The sequence below is a fragment of the Nomascus leucogenys genome, chromosome X (assembly GCF_006542625.1).
Source record: "Nomascus leucogenys isolate Asia chromosome X, Asia_NLE_v1, whole genome shotgun sequence".
Lineage (NCBI taxonomy): Eukaryota > Metazoa > Chordata > Mammalia > Primates > Hylobatidae > Nomascus > Nomascus leucogenys.
The window spans coordinates 119,743,356-119,760,522 of NC_044406.1; the positions used below are offsets into that span (position 1 = coordinate 119,743,356).

The 17,167-nt window shown below is 41.9% G+C and overlaps 1 protein-coding gene across 3 annotated transcripts in view; it reads right to left on the bottom strand.

Annotated features, from left to right (window-relative positions):
- GPC3 (glypican 3) overlaps positions 1 to 16,762 on the bottom strand; it is a 467,577-nt gene extending 450,815 nt beyond the window's left edge. The window contains exon 1 of one of the 3 annotated variants that reach the window (XM_003272634.4): positions 16,420 to 16,762. In XM_003272634.4, the coding sequence (XP_003272682.1) occupies positions 16,420 to 16,594 (175 nt within the window). In that variant the 5' untranslated portion in view covers positions 16,595 to 16,762. The remainder of the gene's footprint in view (positions 1 to 16,419) is intronic. The other 2 variants (XM_003272633.4, XM_003272635.4) reach the window with 2 other exon arrangements.
- Positions 16,763 to 17,167: the final 405 nt, after the last annotated feature.

Below are 17,167 nucleotides of genomic sequence, written 5' to 3' on the forward strand. Positions count from 1 at the left end.
GATAGAATAGGGGATACTTAGGCTGCACTTTTGCACTGATACCCATTTTTCATTCAGGGCAGAAAACCAACTCTGGCAAAGTCAGGCACATGATTTTCCAAGAAATATGACAAGGCTATTAAAAACCCTAAATTAAAGTTGTATAATGAGCATGAATCTGAATACATTTAAATGTCCTCTAGATCCAGTAATTCCAGCAACATCCTAATATATTTTTAAGTGTGTTTTTGCAACTGTGAGGAGACCAAGGCTCTAAAACAGCAGAATTTCTTCAGGGGTGGGGGTGGAGAGGCAACACACAATTGTCATGAAAATTAACCCCTGAAAATGCACAGGACTTTATTACCAAATGGATGCCTGAGGAGATTACTAGATTTTTAGGGTCTTTACTATAAAGAGAGCAACCTGCATGCCTGAAATAATTAAGAAGAGACTCGATTATCCAGTAAACTGAAATTTCAAACCACCCTGCTTACCTAAATGAGAAAAGCTGCTTAGACTAAAGCGTCATTACTTCTATTTAGACGAGCCTTAGCAAAGATATACAAGGAGCTAAAGAATGGGACCCCACATTCTTCCCTAAGCCACAACAATGCCTGTTTATGTAAATAGGATTTTCAATAACACAACAGAATCTGAAAAAAATGTTTTCATTATTGTCTCTGAAAACATGCAAATGCAGAAGATGAAAGTCAAGGGGCTTTCACTATGATGGGCACTGAATACCCTAAAATATTTATTCTATGTGAATCTGAGCCTGGATTCCAAGTGCATCTAAGAAACAGGCAATGAGGATTTCTCCTTTAAAAAAACATCTGAGTGCAATACGAGGAGGCACAAAGGTTTCTCTGACTCCATGGCAAGTTGAATGCATATGCAAAAAAACCCTCAGTTTAAAAAGAAATAAAAATAGTAGTAGATATCTATTTACCTTTATTTGGCAGCCCTTTCCAAAATCTGGGCCAAAATATAAATATCCTCACCTCCATCATCATCACTAGATGACAATCAAACACTCCTACATGACCACAACAACCTCCAGGCACAAACTAAAAGCTCATTAAAGAGTATATGAAGGCTATTTATAGAAGAACTAAACAAAGAAGGAAAGAACTATTAGCAAAATTAATTAGACGATTCATACTTTTGACAACTATTACTATTTGTTTGAACTCACGTGTCTAACTCCTTTACTGACAGGTATTGATGACTATAGCGATACCACATATCTAGAGTTTTAAACTGACCTTGTAGCTTTTTGGTTCAAGAACTCAGGTTTTGACCTGTACTCCGTATATCAGCCTTCCTGTTGCTGTTTAGGCAGCTGATAAGAGACAGAAATCCTTCTTGCTCATTAGGCCACTAGTTGCTGTTAAGCAAAGGGCTGGGGAGGGGCGTGCTCAGTGGCCCAAAGGAATGTGCCAGGCTCCACATATAAAGCCAGCTCCGATTTGGGGTTAAGAATTTAACCTTAAAAGGCTGACAAGTCATAAATTTGCTTGAGGTTCATATATATGTGTGACTTTCACAGTTTATATTTCCTAGCCAGGACCCAAAGTCAAAACATGCCTCCTGATTAATGAATGGTACTAATTGTTATTCCTGACTTGAGAACATTAGTCTTTATCCATAATATTTTCTTAAAAAACACACAATCTCATACCTAAAACTCTCTGGCTTAAGGGAGTTTGGATAACCAGTTAGAAAAAAAAATAGGAAGAAGAATCTAATGTTATCTGTTACTTGGTGCTACTATTTTGGTAGTCAAGATTGACTCAAAGGCTTCCATTTAATTGTGTCCATCAAGCAAAGTGCAAAGGAATGTCCTCCAAATCTAAACATCTGAGATAAAGCAACTATCTGCGACTCTATGCAAAAAAGTGAGCTGGAGTTGGGGGGGTGGGAAGGTGGGGGGCAGGGCTGAAATGTCTTCAAGCACATTTTGTCTAACTTATCTTGTTAAATATTTATACATAAGTGCATAACCTAACAACCTTGGCCAAGCTTGGAAGAGATAATAGATACAGGACAAACAACAGAGCCCCATAAGTATAAAGACAAAGAGAAAAAATACCAAGGAATAGTCCAATTGGAATACAATCTCTAACCTGCAGTCAGAATTGAAACTGGGACAATAAAACCCCACAAGCAAAACAATGTCCCTGAAGTGTGATAACTTCATCAGGGAAAAGCAGGTTATAATTTGGTTAGCTTACAAGGTAGGTGTCAGTTCTAACCCACACAAGCACTGTTTCAAAGGGGCTCCCTTATATTTAGAAAAAAGGAAAGCATTCAGTGTAAGAAAAGAGATTTCTAAGAACAAAGATGCAATTTTCATTTATTGAGAGTTATGACAAGGTGAGAGAGAATGTAAACTACATAGCAATGATCTGAGGTACACAAGTCAGGTCATCTAGCCTTGTTCTATCTGTATAGAAAGCTTTTTAAATACTCAGTTCTTACAAAATGGAATGTAAATTCATTGGTGTATATTTTAGGGCTCTTCATTTTCAAACTAAAGAATAGAATTTTACAATATCCCAAGATAAGTAAACCAGGTACCCAAACAAAACATGTGGGCAGAAATTGAAAGCCTGTTTTCTCTCCATTGAGGACAGACAGAAGTGGAGAAGGCAGAGGAAAATGGAGGAAGAGAGAGGAGAGATGGAAATCAGAAGCTACAGGGAAAGGAAACACAGCTTAAAACTAAAATGCAGAGGAAAATATAAAACATTCCACTCATCTTTTTTTTAAGAGAAAACAAGAAACACAAAACCATTTAATAAATATAACAAACCATAAAGCACCTTCTGTTCTAAATTATAATCAGTTGAGAGAGGGTGTGAGGGTAGGAGGAAGGGGAAAAGGGAAGATGTGGAGAACAGTCCAACAGACAGAAGGAGGGCCCTCAGTAGCTTCAGAGGTATATTGAGCCCCAGGAGGGCTGTGATGAGAGCGCACAGAACATCCATTGTTCCCCTTAACTGTGAGTGTTAGAGTAACATAGGCTACTTCTTATCACTACTCTATGAAATGTTGAGGAGCTTTTCAAGAGTCTTACCCATTTTACCCAGAATTATTAGTTGGTAGTAAATTTCATTACCACTAGGATCTAATTTGAAGATAAAACTGGATATTGTTGGGAAAAGACTCTGAATGATTGAATAAATGCTGGTTCCAACATCTCCTTCAAGCTTCGTAAATGAGGCAAACTTACACTCTCAAAGAACAAAGAAAAAGCAATCTGACAGCTTTTGAAGGCCAAAAAACCCTTCAGGCAACATTATTAAATTGACCCACAGCACTGAAGTTTTAAAGCCAAGAAATGACTTAGGTTTTAGAAATTAACACTTGTATAAAACCTTCAGAATACCATGAGGAAAATAAACCTTTATTTCTAAAATAAACTTTGAAGTTTGAAAACAAAGCAGAAAACCTGTTTCTGAAAACAGAAAGGACTATTTGAAACACTGAGCACAGTTCTTCCACAGCTCTTTGAAACTCTTCAACAGTTCCACTCTGACTTCTGGAGATGGCCAAGTAAGATATACCCCAGAATGCCAGCAAAAGAAAAAGTGGGAAACCACTAGTTCCCTATGGGAAGAGCCAAATGATCTCAGGAGATAGCTGCCTCTGGCCACATTAAATTAAGCCAAGGCCAAGACTAGAGGTTCTACCCATCTAAGGCAGCAAAGGCAGTACTTTCCAACTAGTTACAAATGATTAGCCACTGAGCAGAGATCCTGCTGGCTCTCCCTAGCCCATTCAATATCACATTCTCATTCATTGGCTCAGTCTGTTATACTTAAATATAAGGCATGCATGCCAAGGCCATAAGAGTGAGAGACATAATAGACAGAGGTAGACTTGCAAGATTTAGTCACTTAATTTGGGTGTGGGATGGGTAAAAGGAGAAATCAAAGACAATTTCAAGGTTTTGAGTTGGTGCCAGACAGAGATACCATCACCAGAAATATAGAATGTTAAGGAGAGGCAGGTTTGTGTGGATGGGAAAAGAAAATAATGGACTAATTTTTGGCTCTGTTGAAAATGAAGCACTGGCAGGACTTCCAGATGGACATGTCCAGCAGACAACTGGGAAATACTGAACTGAAGAGCAAGGAAGAGGTCAGGTTGAAAAGAGATATGGGAATCATTCAAAGAGCAAAGATAATGAAGTCATGGGAATGGATGTGGGAATAAGCAAAGAGAGAATGGAAAGGGCAAAAGACAAACACTACTGAGACACTTAATCTAAAGTGTAGGAGGAAGAGGGCAAACAAGCAAAGACTGAAGCGAGTAGGAAGGGAACCCAGAGTATACAGTGTCATAGAAGTTGACAGAGTATGGGAATTTAAGTCAAATACTTTATATCCAGACTATATCCCTTCCTCTCATACTCCAGTAGGTATTGTGGAAACAGCATGAGCTATGGAGTAAGACAAACCTGGGTGAAAATTCCGGCTCCACCATTTACACAACCTTTGGGAAAGTAAACCTTTCTGAGCCTGTTTCTTCATCTGTAAAATGGAGTTGACACCACCTACCTTTCAGGTTTCCTGTGTTGATTAAATGAGAGGTTAAATATAAAGTAATTGACATATAGTAGGCACTCAGTAAAGGTTATTTTCCATAATCTTCCCTCGTGGTCCTTCTAAACTATTCCACCAACCTGAAAGTGGTGTCAAAAAATCGACTGGAATACAAGGAGTTTCAACCTTATGTTGAAAGAAACACTGATGAAGGCAATCTCTTAAACAACGGAGAAATGAAAGAAACCATTTAGGCCAGAGAAACAGAAAATTATACAACCCTCCCCAGCCCCCAAACCAAAAAATAATACATCTCCATAGACACTTAGGAAAGATCAGCCCAATTACACAAGTATTCCTAGCGTTTACTTGGAACCACATGTTTCAGAGACCAGCCATCAGGGCCAAGTCTGAAGCAGAATACAGACCAGAGCTCCAAAAGCTACACATTGTTACAGTTTTCATTCTTTACATTGGGAAAGTACTCTCCTGGGGGAGGGACAGAGGAGCCACCATGTTGGAACCACTAAAGTTGCTGGAACTCAGAAACTACAGACACTTTATGAGTGGTTGCATTGTGTGTACGTGAGATATATGAGGGCAAGGCTTTCACAAGACAAATGTAATGTGTGATTGTGAAAGACCACCTACTGCTAAGAGTAACAGCTATTCAGCGTTTTTTTGTTTTTTTTGTTTTTTGTTTTTTTTTTGAGACGAGGTCTCACTCTGTCACCCAGGCTGGAGTGCAGTGGCGTGATCTCAGCTCACTGCAACCTCTGCCTCCTGGGCTCAGGCAATCCTCCAACCTCAGCCTCCTGAGTCACAGAAACTACAGGTACATGCCTCTATGCCCAGCTAATTTTTCTATTTTTTGAAGAGGCAGGGTTTCACTATGTTGCCCAGGCTGGTCTTGAACTCTTGGGCTCAATCAGTCCTCCCACCTTAGCCTTCAAAAGTGCTGGGATTACAGGTGTGAGCCACCATGTCCAGCCTTTCCATTTAAATAACATGCATAATTATTCATTATTACTATCAAGAATAATAGAAGTCTGATTCTTTGATTCTAATATATTCCTCTACATAGAGATGTGTGTGTATGCACGTGTGCACATGCACATGTGTGTGTTTGGTAGTACATTATCTTATTTGCAGAGTCTTGGATCATGACAACATATATTCATACTTTCTCTTAATCAAGAGGGTTCTTGAAGTCTTTGGCAGGCTTTTTTTTTAATCATCAGATGTTGGCAAAATACATTTTAATACATGTCACATGCAAAAGCCTGGAAAATATCATCCACACTCACGACTTCCAACTTAAGCCTATATGCTGATGAGTCCCAACTATGTGCTTCTCCTTAACTCCAGAAGAATATATACACTCTTTCCCAGTGAACTCATCTGCTCCCAGGGCTTCAATTACCATCTATATGCTGATAATTTCCAAGTATATATCTCCATCCCTGATTTATCCCTCTTTTGTAATCCAAAACACAACTTGAACTACCTAGCAGACATTTTCTACCTCCATCATCAAAGGACCTTTCAAACTCAATCTGTTTGAAACCACACTGATTATTTCAGCCCTTAAAAACATGTTCCTCCTATATTTCAAGCACACTCATTTGTTCAACAAATATTTACCAAGCACCTATTATGTACCACAGCACCACCACCCAGAAAAACCAAAAGTTCTAGATTCTCCGTTCTGTCCTCATATCCAGTCACTGAGTCATGTCTATTCTACTCCCTCTATTCTCTCAAGTTTAGCTTTTATTCTCCTACTTATGGTCCCCTGCCCTATCACCTGTGTTACTAACACTCCCTGCCACCGCTCACTCTCCAGTCATCCTCCAACTGAATAATGTTTCCCTTCTTAACATGTTTTCAAGGCTCCTCATCATCTTTGGGTATAACCCAAACTCCTCAGCATTTCCTATTTTTCTAATTCATCTTCCCTCCATTTCCACATCTGTGCTCCAAGAAATCCCAACTATTCCAGTCCAACAAATGTGTCATGTGTCATTTTGCCTCTTAACTCTGTACCTTTGTACATGCCTTACATGATAGCCCCCTCGTTTTTTTTTTTTTTGAAACAGAGTTTCTCTCTGCCACCCAGGCTGGAGTGCGGTGGTATGATGGTAGCTCACTGCAGCCTTGAACTCAGCCCTCTTAAGACAACTAGGCAAATTCCTCCATAGTTCAAGAGCCCTCAGGCCTCCACATGGTGCCCAGCTCTATGGCAGGCCACAGTCATGCTGCCTTGGCATCTATGTTTTTCCTTGCCTGGATCCCTCTTTAGGCAGGGAGCTCCTTGCTGGCAGTGGTTTTATCTTGTTCATCAGCTCCTAGCTCAGTACCTGGCATAATATCAGTGCTCAATAAATGTTGGTTGAAGTAAGAATAAATTTTAAAAACTTTTAAATATTTATGCAGAAACGGCATATAAAGTTCACTGAGTTCCTTTTCTGCACATTTCTGTCTGTTTGCCAAAACAGGTAACTGTGGTCCTCAGTGCAATCACTCCATGAAGCCTAACCTGGAAACTGCTTCTTGGGTCACATTCTCATTTCTATGGCGCTCAACATGCAAAGCTGCCAGTGCTAGAAGTAGTTCTCCAAAGTGGGCCAAATTAGCATTATTGGTGACTGTCACTACTTAACAAGGATAACATCTGTGTACTTGGGGAAATGATGGAACTTGATTTTAAGAGTGGTAGCTCTATGATATCAGTGACGATTAGCTCTGCTACAATTTCAGGCCAATCCAACTGAAAATGGTTTACTCAATCTCTGAAAGCTGTACCCACTAGCTCTCCCCCAGAAAAATTAGGCTTAGTCTCTAGATTATTAAAGGCATAAAGATGTAGGGATATTATATGTGCGTATATGAGTGTACAAATATGTGTGTGTATGTGTGCTGGAACCAGGCAGGTTGCTGGAAGTCAGAAGTGACAGACACTTTATGAGTGGTTGCCTTGCGTGTACATGAGATATATGAAAGCAAGGCTTTCATAAGACAAATGTAAGGTATGACTGTGAAATACCATCTACTACTTAGAGTAACAATTAACTTTCAAACAGTTTAAATAACAGAAATATTTATTAATTATTGCTGTCTAAATAATAGAAATCATTCTATACATACATAAAATCCATGAATATAAATATATAAAACATATCCAAATACCACATTTAGGTAAAGCTATAGTTAAAAAATATTTCTTTACTTGTCACCTCCTCTTCAATCATAAGTTTTAAAGAGGGGCAACTCGCCAGGAGCAAAATTGGCTCACACCTGAAATCCCAGCACTTTGGGAGGCCGAGGCAGGCAGATCACCTGAGGTCAGGAGTTCGAGACCAGCCTGGCCAATGTGGTGAAACGCCATCTCTACTAAAAATATAAAAATTAGCCAGGTGTGGTGGTGGGCACCTGTAATCCCAGCTACTCCGGTAGCTGAGGCAGTAGAATCTCTTGAACCTGGGAAGCGGAGGTTGCACTGAGCCGAGATTGTGCCACCACACTCCAGCTCAGGCAACAGTGCAAGACTCTGTCTCAAAAAATAATAATAATAATACACAAATAAATAAAAGAGGGGCAACAAGGCTCCCAGGGCCAAAGAGAATAAATAAATATGCTTCAAATTCACCGCCCCTTCTCTCTCTGCTGCAAATTAGTTTAGACAATGATACATTCAGAGAATCAATGTTCTATAGTTATGTGCCACCCCAGGATCTCACTGGACACTGGTCAAGCTCTCTAGACTATGTCTTTAGGTGTTTATTCTTACATTCATTCCAACTAATTAATCAATTCCATTAAAAACTCTGTTCAAGGCACTCTACTCACCACTCTAGAGGATATCATGATGAATCAAACATGGTTCCTGCATTCAATAAGCATAAGGTCTGGAAGAGGCCATGAATAAGCTACGTATTTCAAAAAACATGGATAATAAATGAGAAGTACAGATAAAGTATTTATCTGAACCAAATGCAATTGGGATATCCTTCTGTATTCTCTCTGCACACATGCAAATTTCCATACTCAAATATTTTCCAATCCTTTCCATATGTCGTGTGCCAGCTAACTTTCTAATATACACCAAGTGAAGGCTTTTAAACTCCTCCCTGTATCTGTCACTCTAACTCTTTCTCCCTTCACCATGTTTCCATCAGCTTCAATCATTCAAACCAAAGTTTGACAAAGAGCAATGAAGAATCCCAGGGTGACATGATACACACTGCAAGTACTGATATGCAGGGTTTGGGAGAGAGGGAGCAGAGCCATAATTAAGGAGAAGAGTACGCAAATAGAATTCTGCTTTTTGTTTTCAAATGAACATCATCCCTTCGTTTTTTATCCTTTTTCCTACTTGGGCCTCTATTTGAATATTTGAAAGAACTTCCCATCAACTTTCAATTAGTTTACCTAGGCAACTAATTGAAAGTTTGGCCTAATGCAGACAGAAATTAAGAGAACTCTCATGCGGCCTTTTATCCTACCCAAATGAAATTTCCATGGCTGAAAATCCACTTTGGATTATATCATTTTTAAAATTTTATTTCTTTATTTTTGAGACGGAGTCTTCCTCTGTCACCCAGGCTGGAGTACAGTGGTATGATCTCAGCTCACTGCAACCTCTGCCTCCTGGGTTCAAGCGATTCTCCTGCCTCAGCCTCCTCAGTAGCTGGGATTACAGGTATGTACCACCATGTCCAGCTAATTTTTGTATTTTTAGTAGAGATGGGGTTTCGCCATGCTGGCCAGGCTGATCTGGAACTCTTGGCCTCAAGCAATCCCCCTGCCTCGGCCTACCAAAGTGTTGGGATTACAGGTATGAGACACCATGCCCAGCCTGGATTATGTCCTTTTAAATGTACATTTATGAAGCTTGATGCCTTAGGTAAGAAATGCCAAACACTGAGGAAAAACTTACATACATTCAGTGTATGTTTCCATAACTGGCACCAAGTTGCATTATTTTCACAAAACTAAATACCACAGATCTGTAAGGTAAAGATAAGCATATGCATTTATACATACATGTATAATATATCTTCAATTTGTCTTGAAATTACTTATAATATCCTTATAAACCAGCACAAAATACTTACCTCTTATAAGATTTAACTAGTCTACTTCTTCCAGAGAGTTATAGTATAGCCAAATGAATTAAACTAATATCCTTTATCACTTACCTATAGAAAACAAATGAATTTTTGACCTAAAAAAACTGGTTACTTTTTTAGAAACCTTAGTATATTGGTAAAAATAAATCAACACTTAAATATTGGCTTTATGGAAATTTTATGTTTGCAATACATTTCTAACTCCATTCATTCATTCAGTCTGTAAATATATATTGAGTACCTATTATTTGTACCCTGTACTGTGCTAGACACTGGGATACAAAGATGAATAAGATATAGCCGCTAACCTCAAGATGATCACAGTCTAGTAGGGAAGATATCATTAGAAACATGAACTTCAAAGTTGCCATAATGGGGACTTCTAATTTTCCAGTAATAAACTCAGTTGCAAAAGGCAGACAAAAAGACCATGTAAAATTTTACTCTAAAGTTGTACCTTCTCCTGGATTTATAAGGAATAAATATATGCTTCATTGTGGAAATTTTGAAAAACAGAATATTTTCAAAAACATCACTTCTACTGGGACATGTACAGTTTTCAGCTTTCAGGTGGCTGGACGGTGGAAGTTTCTTTTATAATAGCTTTTGACTTCACTTCTTATTGCCACTTCCACTTGTATTTTATCTCCTTCCTATCAATTATTTATCAATATAAGCCTATTAAGTATGCTTCAAAGAGCTTAGTAGATTTACTAATCTAGCATATAAATACAATTTCAGCTACTAGAAGTAATTAACTGTTCGGAACACTAGCAATGCATTTTGGTCATAACATTGACTTCCTTTTATTCATGAGGAAAAATACAAACTCTCAAACTGGGCTTTGTCCAGCTACACACAAAAAGAGGGAAAAGCGAAAATGCCTCTCTTAGTAATCAATCTTGATTCATTTTTTTAAATTGCAAACAAGTATTTCTAATAATTAACACTTGGCTAACTGATCTTGAATTGCCCTAATTAGAAGTACAGAACTAAATCTTCTTTACTTTGTATATTCAACAAGATACTCAAGTAAGGCTACAGTGTTCCAATGAGCATTCTCACCACCACCCCCCCGATACACGTAGCATTTCAAAACACGCATTTTCTCTGCTAATATACCCACCTTCACCTTGATTTTTGAACAGCATTCTCCCTGTCATTATGTCTCAGAATGTAAATTCCCATTACTTTATGCTGTCTCTAAAGCCAGTCTGGGGCCTGTAACTTGGATTCTATTTTCTGATGCTCATTTCCTAATGGAGTGCCAGGGATCCTGTTTCAAGCCAGACAATTTGCTAAATATGGGCAGATGAGTGGGAGATTTTTCTGCCCACACTGTCCCTTAGATTGTAGATTACCAAAAACATCTAACCCATTTACAAGATTGGCTAGGACTGAATAGATATTGGCTCCTGGAATAGGCTCTTGAATTGAGCCTGTACACGAATTCTGATCCCAGTTTACAAAAACCTGTGAGGTACTTCAACAGGTCCATGCATGTGTTATATAGCTCAACTCCCAAATATGGTAATATCAACCTTAGCAAGAAAGGTCTAGCTGACATTAAATTAAAGAGGGCTTGATTTAAGAGATGTCCTACAATTTATGTGCTGTAATAATTGTTGATCGTTAATGATACTAAGCCAGTCATAACAATGCTGCTAATTTCAATTTGTTATTTGGGTACTCAAAATTTAATAAGCCCTGCTGATGGTAAGAGTTGCCAGCTAACTGAGGTAAGCCTGCATCTGTCTCCAGCCAAAATATATGTAGGCTGAAAAGTTTTGTCCACATGCCCCAATAATGTATCGTAACAATTTGGACTTAGGCTTTTAAAATATGTAAGATGACATATGGCTTAAGAAAGTATGTGAGAGTTCATAGGGAATACATAATGATATAGAAATTCTGTTTTTGTAAATTATTTACTAAATGCTGTATGGCCTTGTGCTCAAAACTGCTCAAATGCAGTGCTTTCCCTTTAAGAGGCTTATAATCTAAAACATACAAATAACCATATGTAGAAAAAAAGCTAGAGATCAGAGTAAAAGGAAGCATTCACAAAAAAATGTACAAATTCAGCATGCCAGAACTTTTCAGTTGAGCAACATGATCCCCAGTGAAATTCTTTCCAAATGATGTATCGTGTGCACAAGTTATAAGTGATTATCTTCAATTTTCTTAGAAATGAGTAATAAGATAACTCTTAAGACCCATGCTTTTGTATATGCATCAAACACTGAAGTTGGCGTGGTCATTGATAGCTGTCATTTAGGGAGAAAACATATTTTCTGTCTTGTCTCATACCAGACAAATCCAGGACTCTTTTCTCCCAGATCGGTAATAAGCCGCCTTTTTCTAGGCTACAGTGAACAGCAAACATTGCAACTCTAAAGATGGAAGTAGCAGAATGCTCAAAAATATTGCATCAAAATATTGGATACAACCTACCAGCCCATAAGAAAAAAACACATTGCAAAACTGACACCATCTGCGTCATTTAGCATCCATCAAAATTCTTCTTATGTCTGTATTTCCTAATGCTTCCAAAGTGGAATTTGCTCCAAGAATTAAGAAACTCTTTTTAAGATGGCGGCCCGATTAAGAGACTTCTCCCTATCTCCCACTTCATCTCTTCAGTTATTTTCCCTTGCCCAGGCTGGCTATTGTGACCATTTCAGCCAATTTCCTGGAGGTATTTTCTAGCCCTTTTCACCCTTTTTAATCCTACAAGTTTCCTGGGAAGCCTGTTTACTTGTATGCTTCCCCACTAGACTGTGAGCTCCTTGACAAAAGGGATTGCGTCTCACTCCTCTCTGCACCCCCAGCACCTATTACAGAGGCTGCCAAGGAGTTGGCAGTGTTTGACTCCTTTCAGCCCAAGGTGCCCCACCAATCATCAGCCATGTCCTCCATCAGATTGATGCCTCCCTCTAAGCACAGCTTGGTATCAGTATCAGGATTCGCGTACTATTCAGACCACATTTGAAAGAATTCTCTAACTGTTCCAAGTTAGCACACAATACAAAGTTTTTTGTATTGTTCAAAGTTTCAAAGTTTTAACAAATCACCTGGTCACCCAAATGTCTAGTGCAATCTCAGAAGAGAGAAAACCCTTCCACACCTCACTTATTATTCTCTCTCTGGACATTAGGACTGCTAACTGCTTCAAACTAATTGGGGAACTGCAGCTGGCAACCCAGATACGGAGGCTAGTTCTCACAGTAAAAACAACAACAACAAATACCAAACTCTCTCTTTGTTTCAAGCACGTTGCTTTTTATTTTTATGTTGTTTCATCTATTTCAAGAAACTCCAAGTCAATTTTGGCTGTTCAAGACTGCCTTTTACCCATACAGGCATTTGGCCTTCTGGATTGGTTCTCGCACTTTCCAAGGCCTTCCAAGGCAAGATCCCTCAATCTTTTGGGAGTTGCAACACTACCACGGTTTGTTTGATTTTCTCATTTCCATCCATCCCTTACGCTACCCCCCTCCCCCGACAAAAGTGGTGTATGGCATTCATAAAGTGAATTACACTTGATTTTTGTTTAGAGGAATTTTTTTCCAGACTTCTGTAACATTCCCTTGAGACAATTGGAAACATCATTGTCTGATTACTAGCTCACTTTCCTTGCCTAAAATTGTATCCATTCTTGATTGCGCCTGTGGGTAGGTTAAGCAAAACAAAATAAACATCTAGACTTATGAGCTCATTGGTTTTTTTCTGAATTTTTCTAAATTAAATAAGGGCAAAAGAGCTGTACTGAAAGTCAGTTATATGGATTTTTCTGCCAAATGCTAACTCTGTGCGCCTGGTTTCCATCTGTGGTGCTTTCCAAGTTACAAATCCTTAAAAAAATAAGTGGGGTATGAAGAGATCTATGGATTTTGGGGACATGCTATTTAGAACTGCTATCCTGTGACTTGAACACTCCAAAAGAAATGGGAACATGAGATTGTAAGGCTTTAGATCAGCTTTGTGGAAGTCTAGTGTAGTCCTTCAGCACCAGTGATTTATTTTTTAGGCTGGCTGATCTCAAATGCCATTTAGTCTCATCCATATTAGCATAAGAAATGTACCTTATTCAGGCTAACCCAATTCTGCTAATGGCCGAAGTTAGCAGTCAATCCCAAATGCTCCCCCTAAGTGAAACAGGACATTCTTGAGGATTTCTCCTTACTGTGACTGAATCTCATTTGATCTGGGACAAAGAAAGCTTTAATGCAGTTAATATAGTGCAGCAGGCAAACTGAACATGGCTTAAAATATGGATGCAGAGGGGGGAAAGTCAAGCAGTCATCATGATGGTTCATAACTATCAAATAATTTTCAGCTCTCTTTCAATTTCCAACCACTGAACGACAGCAGCAAATTATACACTTATTCACTTTGAAATTATACACTTACCATTGTATTTAGTCTGCCATTATTGTCTCTTCCCTAAAATACTGATGAGCTCTTTCCACACACGAACATTAGGATTTTCACGTTTTCCATATCTACAGTGACCATATTTGTCCCACTAAAATTCAGGACACACAGTTTCATGCCAGGACAGAGTATTAGAAACCTGCACTGCCCCCGGAAAATCCAGGATATATAATGGTAGCTGTATGGGGATCACCATATTTGAAGTTTGGCTTGGCTCCAGTGTAAGTCAGGACAGTGCCTACCTTGTAGAAGATGCTCAACAGTGTTTGTTTTTGTTAAATAGAACTAAAGCAGGGAATGTTGGGTTTATATGATGAAAAACCTTGAAAAGTGATTTCTCCTATAGAGTTTGTGAAATAGTAGAGGAAAATGAAAAATCTTTATTACAAGTCCCTCTTCTCTATAAGTGTATGGCCATCCCTAGGCCTCAAGAGAGGGAAGGAGCCCAGGCCAAATCTCATACACACAGTGTGTGGGCCCTCCCAATACTTTTATACAGATGCTGCAAAGAGGCAGGCAGCCAGAGAGCTGGGGGAGAGCAAGGGAGGGCGAGTGCCTGCAGGAGTGTGTGTGTAGAGGGGGTTTGCTAAATGACTATCTGTGCTTTCTTCTGGCCTTTTTCTTCTTTGGGGCACCACCTTTACCTCCTGGCTTCGAATCAGCCAAATGTGGCCCCAACCCCAACCCTGGACCCATTCATCTTGTGGGGCCTGTGAGGACCAATTTTTACATTACCAACAAAAGCATGTTCTCTAGCCTTAACAATCTAATTGCCATGGCACTTCCAGGGGAGAGATATTCGCCAGTTGTTTCAGTTCTGCGGAACTGATTCATAGGTTGCCCCTTACAGCTCCTGCACATGCCCACGTGGTACATTATTAACACTTAACAGGGGATGAGGTTGTTCGACCCTCCCTTAGAGCGAAATCCTGCAAAGCAATATTTAACATAAGCGCAAATGCATTTCAGTCACCAAAAAGGGTGACCAATTACCTTTGCAACTAAACAGCAGGCTCACTCGGCTCTTTTCATCAACCTAAAGAAAAGGCTGAGGGCGCGCTGGCTGCCTAGGTAACCTCCTACCAGTGAACGCTGGCTGGCAGCGCCCACGGGGCGCGCATCCGCATTCACAACTTGGTCCAACCATCGGGCCTGCCTCCATGACTTGTTGAGAGCCACCAGCCAAGTTTTGGCTAGGGCTGCTCCCCGATCCCTCGGAAGCGCGGGACGCGCGCCTCACTGGATGCCTGAGTTGAGAAGAGACCCTGGAGGCCACAAACGTCTCACGGTTACGGAATACAACTGGCCGTTTCTTCTCAGTGCCCCCCTGACAAATTAACCTGTTTGAAACCGACTCTTCTTGTCCGCATTGTCAGTGTAGCAATTTGGTCTAATTGGATTCTAAGGCGGGCGTTAGGAGCCCAACCGCTGGACAGTCAATCACGCAGGGCCATTAATATTCATCTGTTGACAGCGGCAGCCCTCGGCTAATGTTAAAATACCTCGTTACGGCACGATCTGATTGTGCAGAACAAAAGGCAGGCGTTCAGAAACTTTCCTCCACCTAAAATCATCTCCCCTTTAGGATCCCGCCTGTCAAGAAGGCAGATGAATTTGGGAGGGGGAGGAGTTAAATATCTTTGGACTCCTGCTCCCTGGGCCAGCAGCACCGGTTCTAAAGCGATTTCGCTAACCTATATAAGGGATGCTGTTTTGAAGGAAAAGGTTCAGTCTCCTCATTTTGGGGATCCTCGTACTCAAAAGTTTGCCTCAGTGTGTCTTCACCCGCCACTGCGGATTCAGAAATCTGTCCTCAACTTTGCTTGCACTTGGGCCCGTGAGCTTAGGAAACCCAGGCTGGGTAAAGGAGGGTGGGGGGCACGTTGGGGAAAGGATGGCTGGAGCTGTGGTCCAGCTAAGGCTGAAATTCTGACACGTATGTGCGAGCAAGGATAGCAAATTCATGAGGCACCAGCTCGGCTGTGGGGCGCCAGTTCTCAGAGACCCGGGAAAATAGCTCCCACCTTCTCGCCCTTCCAAAAAACGGGCGCTCACGAGAAGGCGATCCCCACGGTTCCTCCCGCTCACACCTTCCCTGACAGCAGCGTGAGACTGGGGGATGTGGGCTCCGTCCACACACACCCTCTCTCCCTCCCTCAGTAGATCCAGCCAGGCCCCAGGCACACCGACCACTCCCAAGTGCCCAGCTGCAGGGCGCACGACCACAGCCCGGCGGGGCTAGCGCGCTCAGGGTACAGCCACCACGCGCGCCTTGCTCCCCGCTGGGCGCTAGTAACGCTCAAAGGACCCCTCCTCACCTGGCACAGGAGTTTCGGGCACCCACTTGAGTCCGGGCTGCAGTCTCTGGAAGAAGGAGCGGACTTGGTGACAGGTGGCGTCCGGCGGCGGCGGCGGGGGCTGCGCCTGTCCCGGGAAGTCCAAGCTGAGCAGCATCGCCACCACCAAGCACGCGGTGCGCACGGTCCCGGCCATCCTGCTTCGCGGGGAGCTAGGAGAGCGCGGGAGAGTGGCAGCCGGAGCGAGAGCAGTCCCAGGACTCGGCAAGCCTGGCAGTGGCCCTGAGGAGCAAGAAACGTGCTGCTACCCAGCCGCTGCAAAAGTTTCCTCGCAGCTACCTGGGCGCTGGGCGAGGGCGGGAACCGCTTGGCGGCGCGGGGCAGGGCGGGGCTGACTGGGGTGGGGCGGGGCGAGGAGGGACGGGGCGGGGCGAGGCGAGCCGCGCGGCCAGGGGGCGGTGGCGGTTGTGCGGCCGGTAGCCGGCGGGGTGCGGGGGCGCGGCGTGGCGCGCGGCGGGGGCCACTGGGGCACCGCGGCGCGGGGACCGGGCGAAGGCAGTGCGAGAGGAGTGTGCGGAGCGCGCGTGGTGGCTCCCGGCAGCCGAGCCCAGCTGCCCGCCCGCCGCCGCTCTACACAGGGCGCTCTGGCATAACTACTGCAGAGGGGCTGCAGGCTCGAGCGCGCTGATTGGCTTCCCAGCAGCCGTCCGCTCTGACTGGCTCTGGGAGAAGTTCCCCAGCCTCACTCCTCCTTCCCGCCGCTCATTGG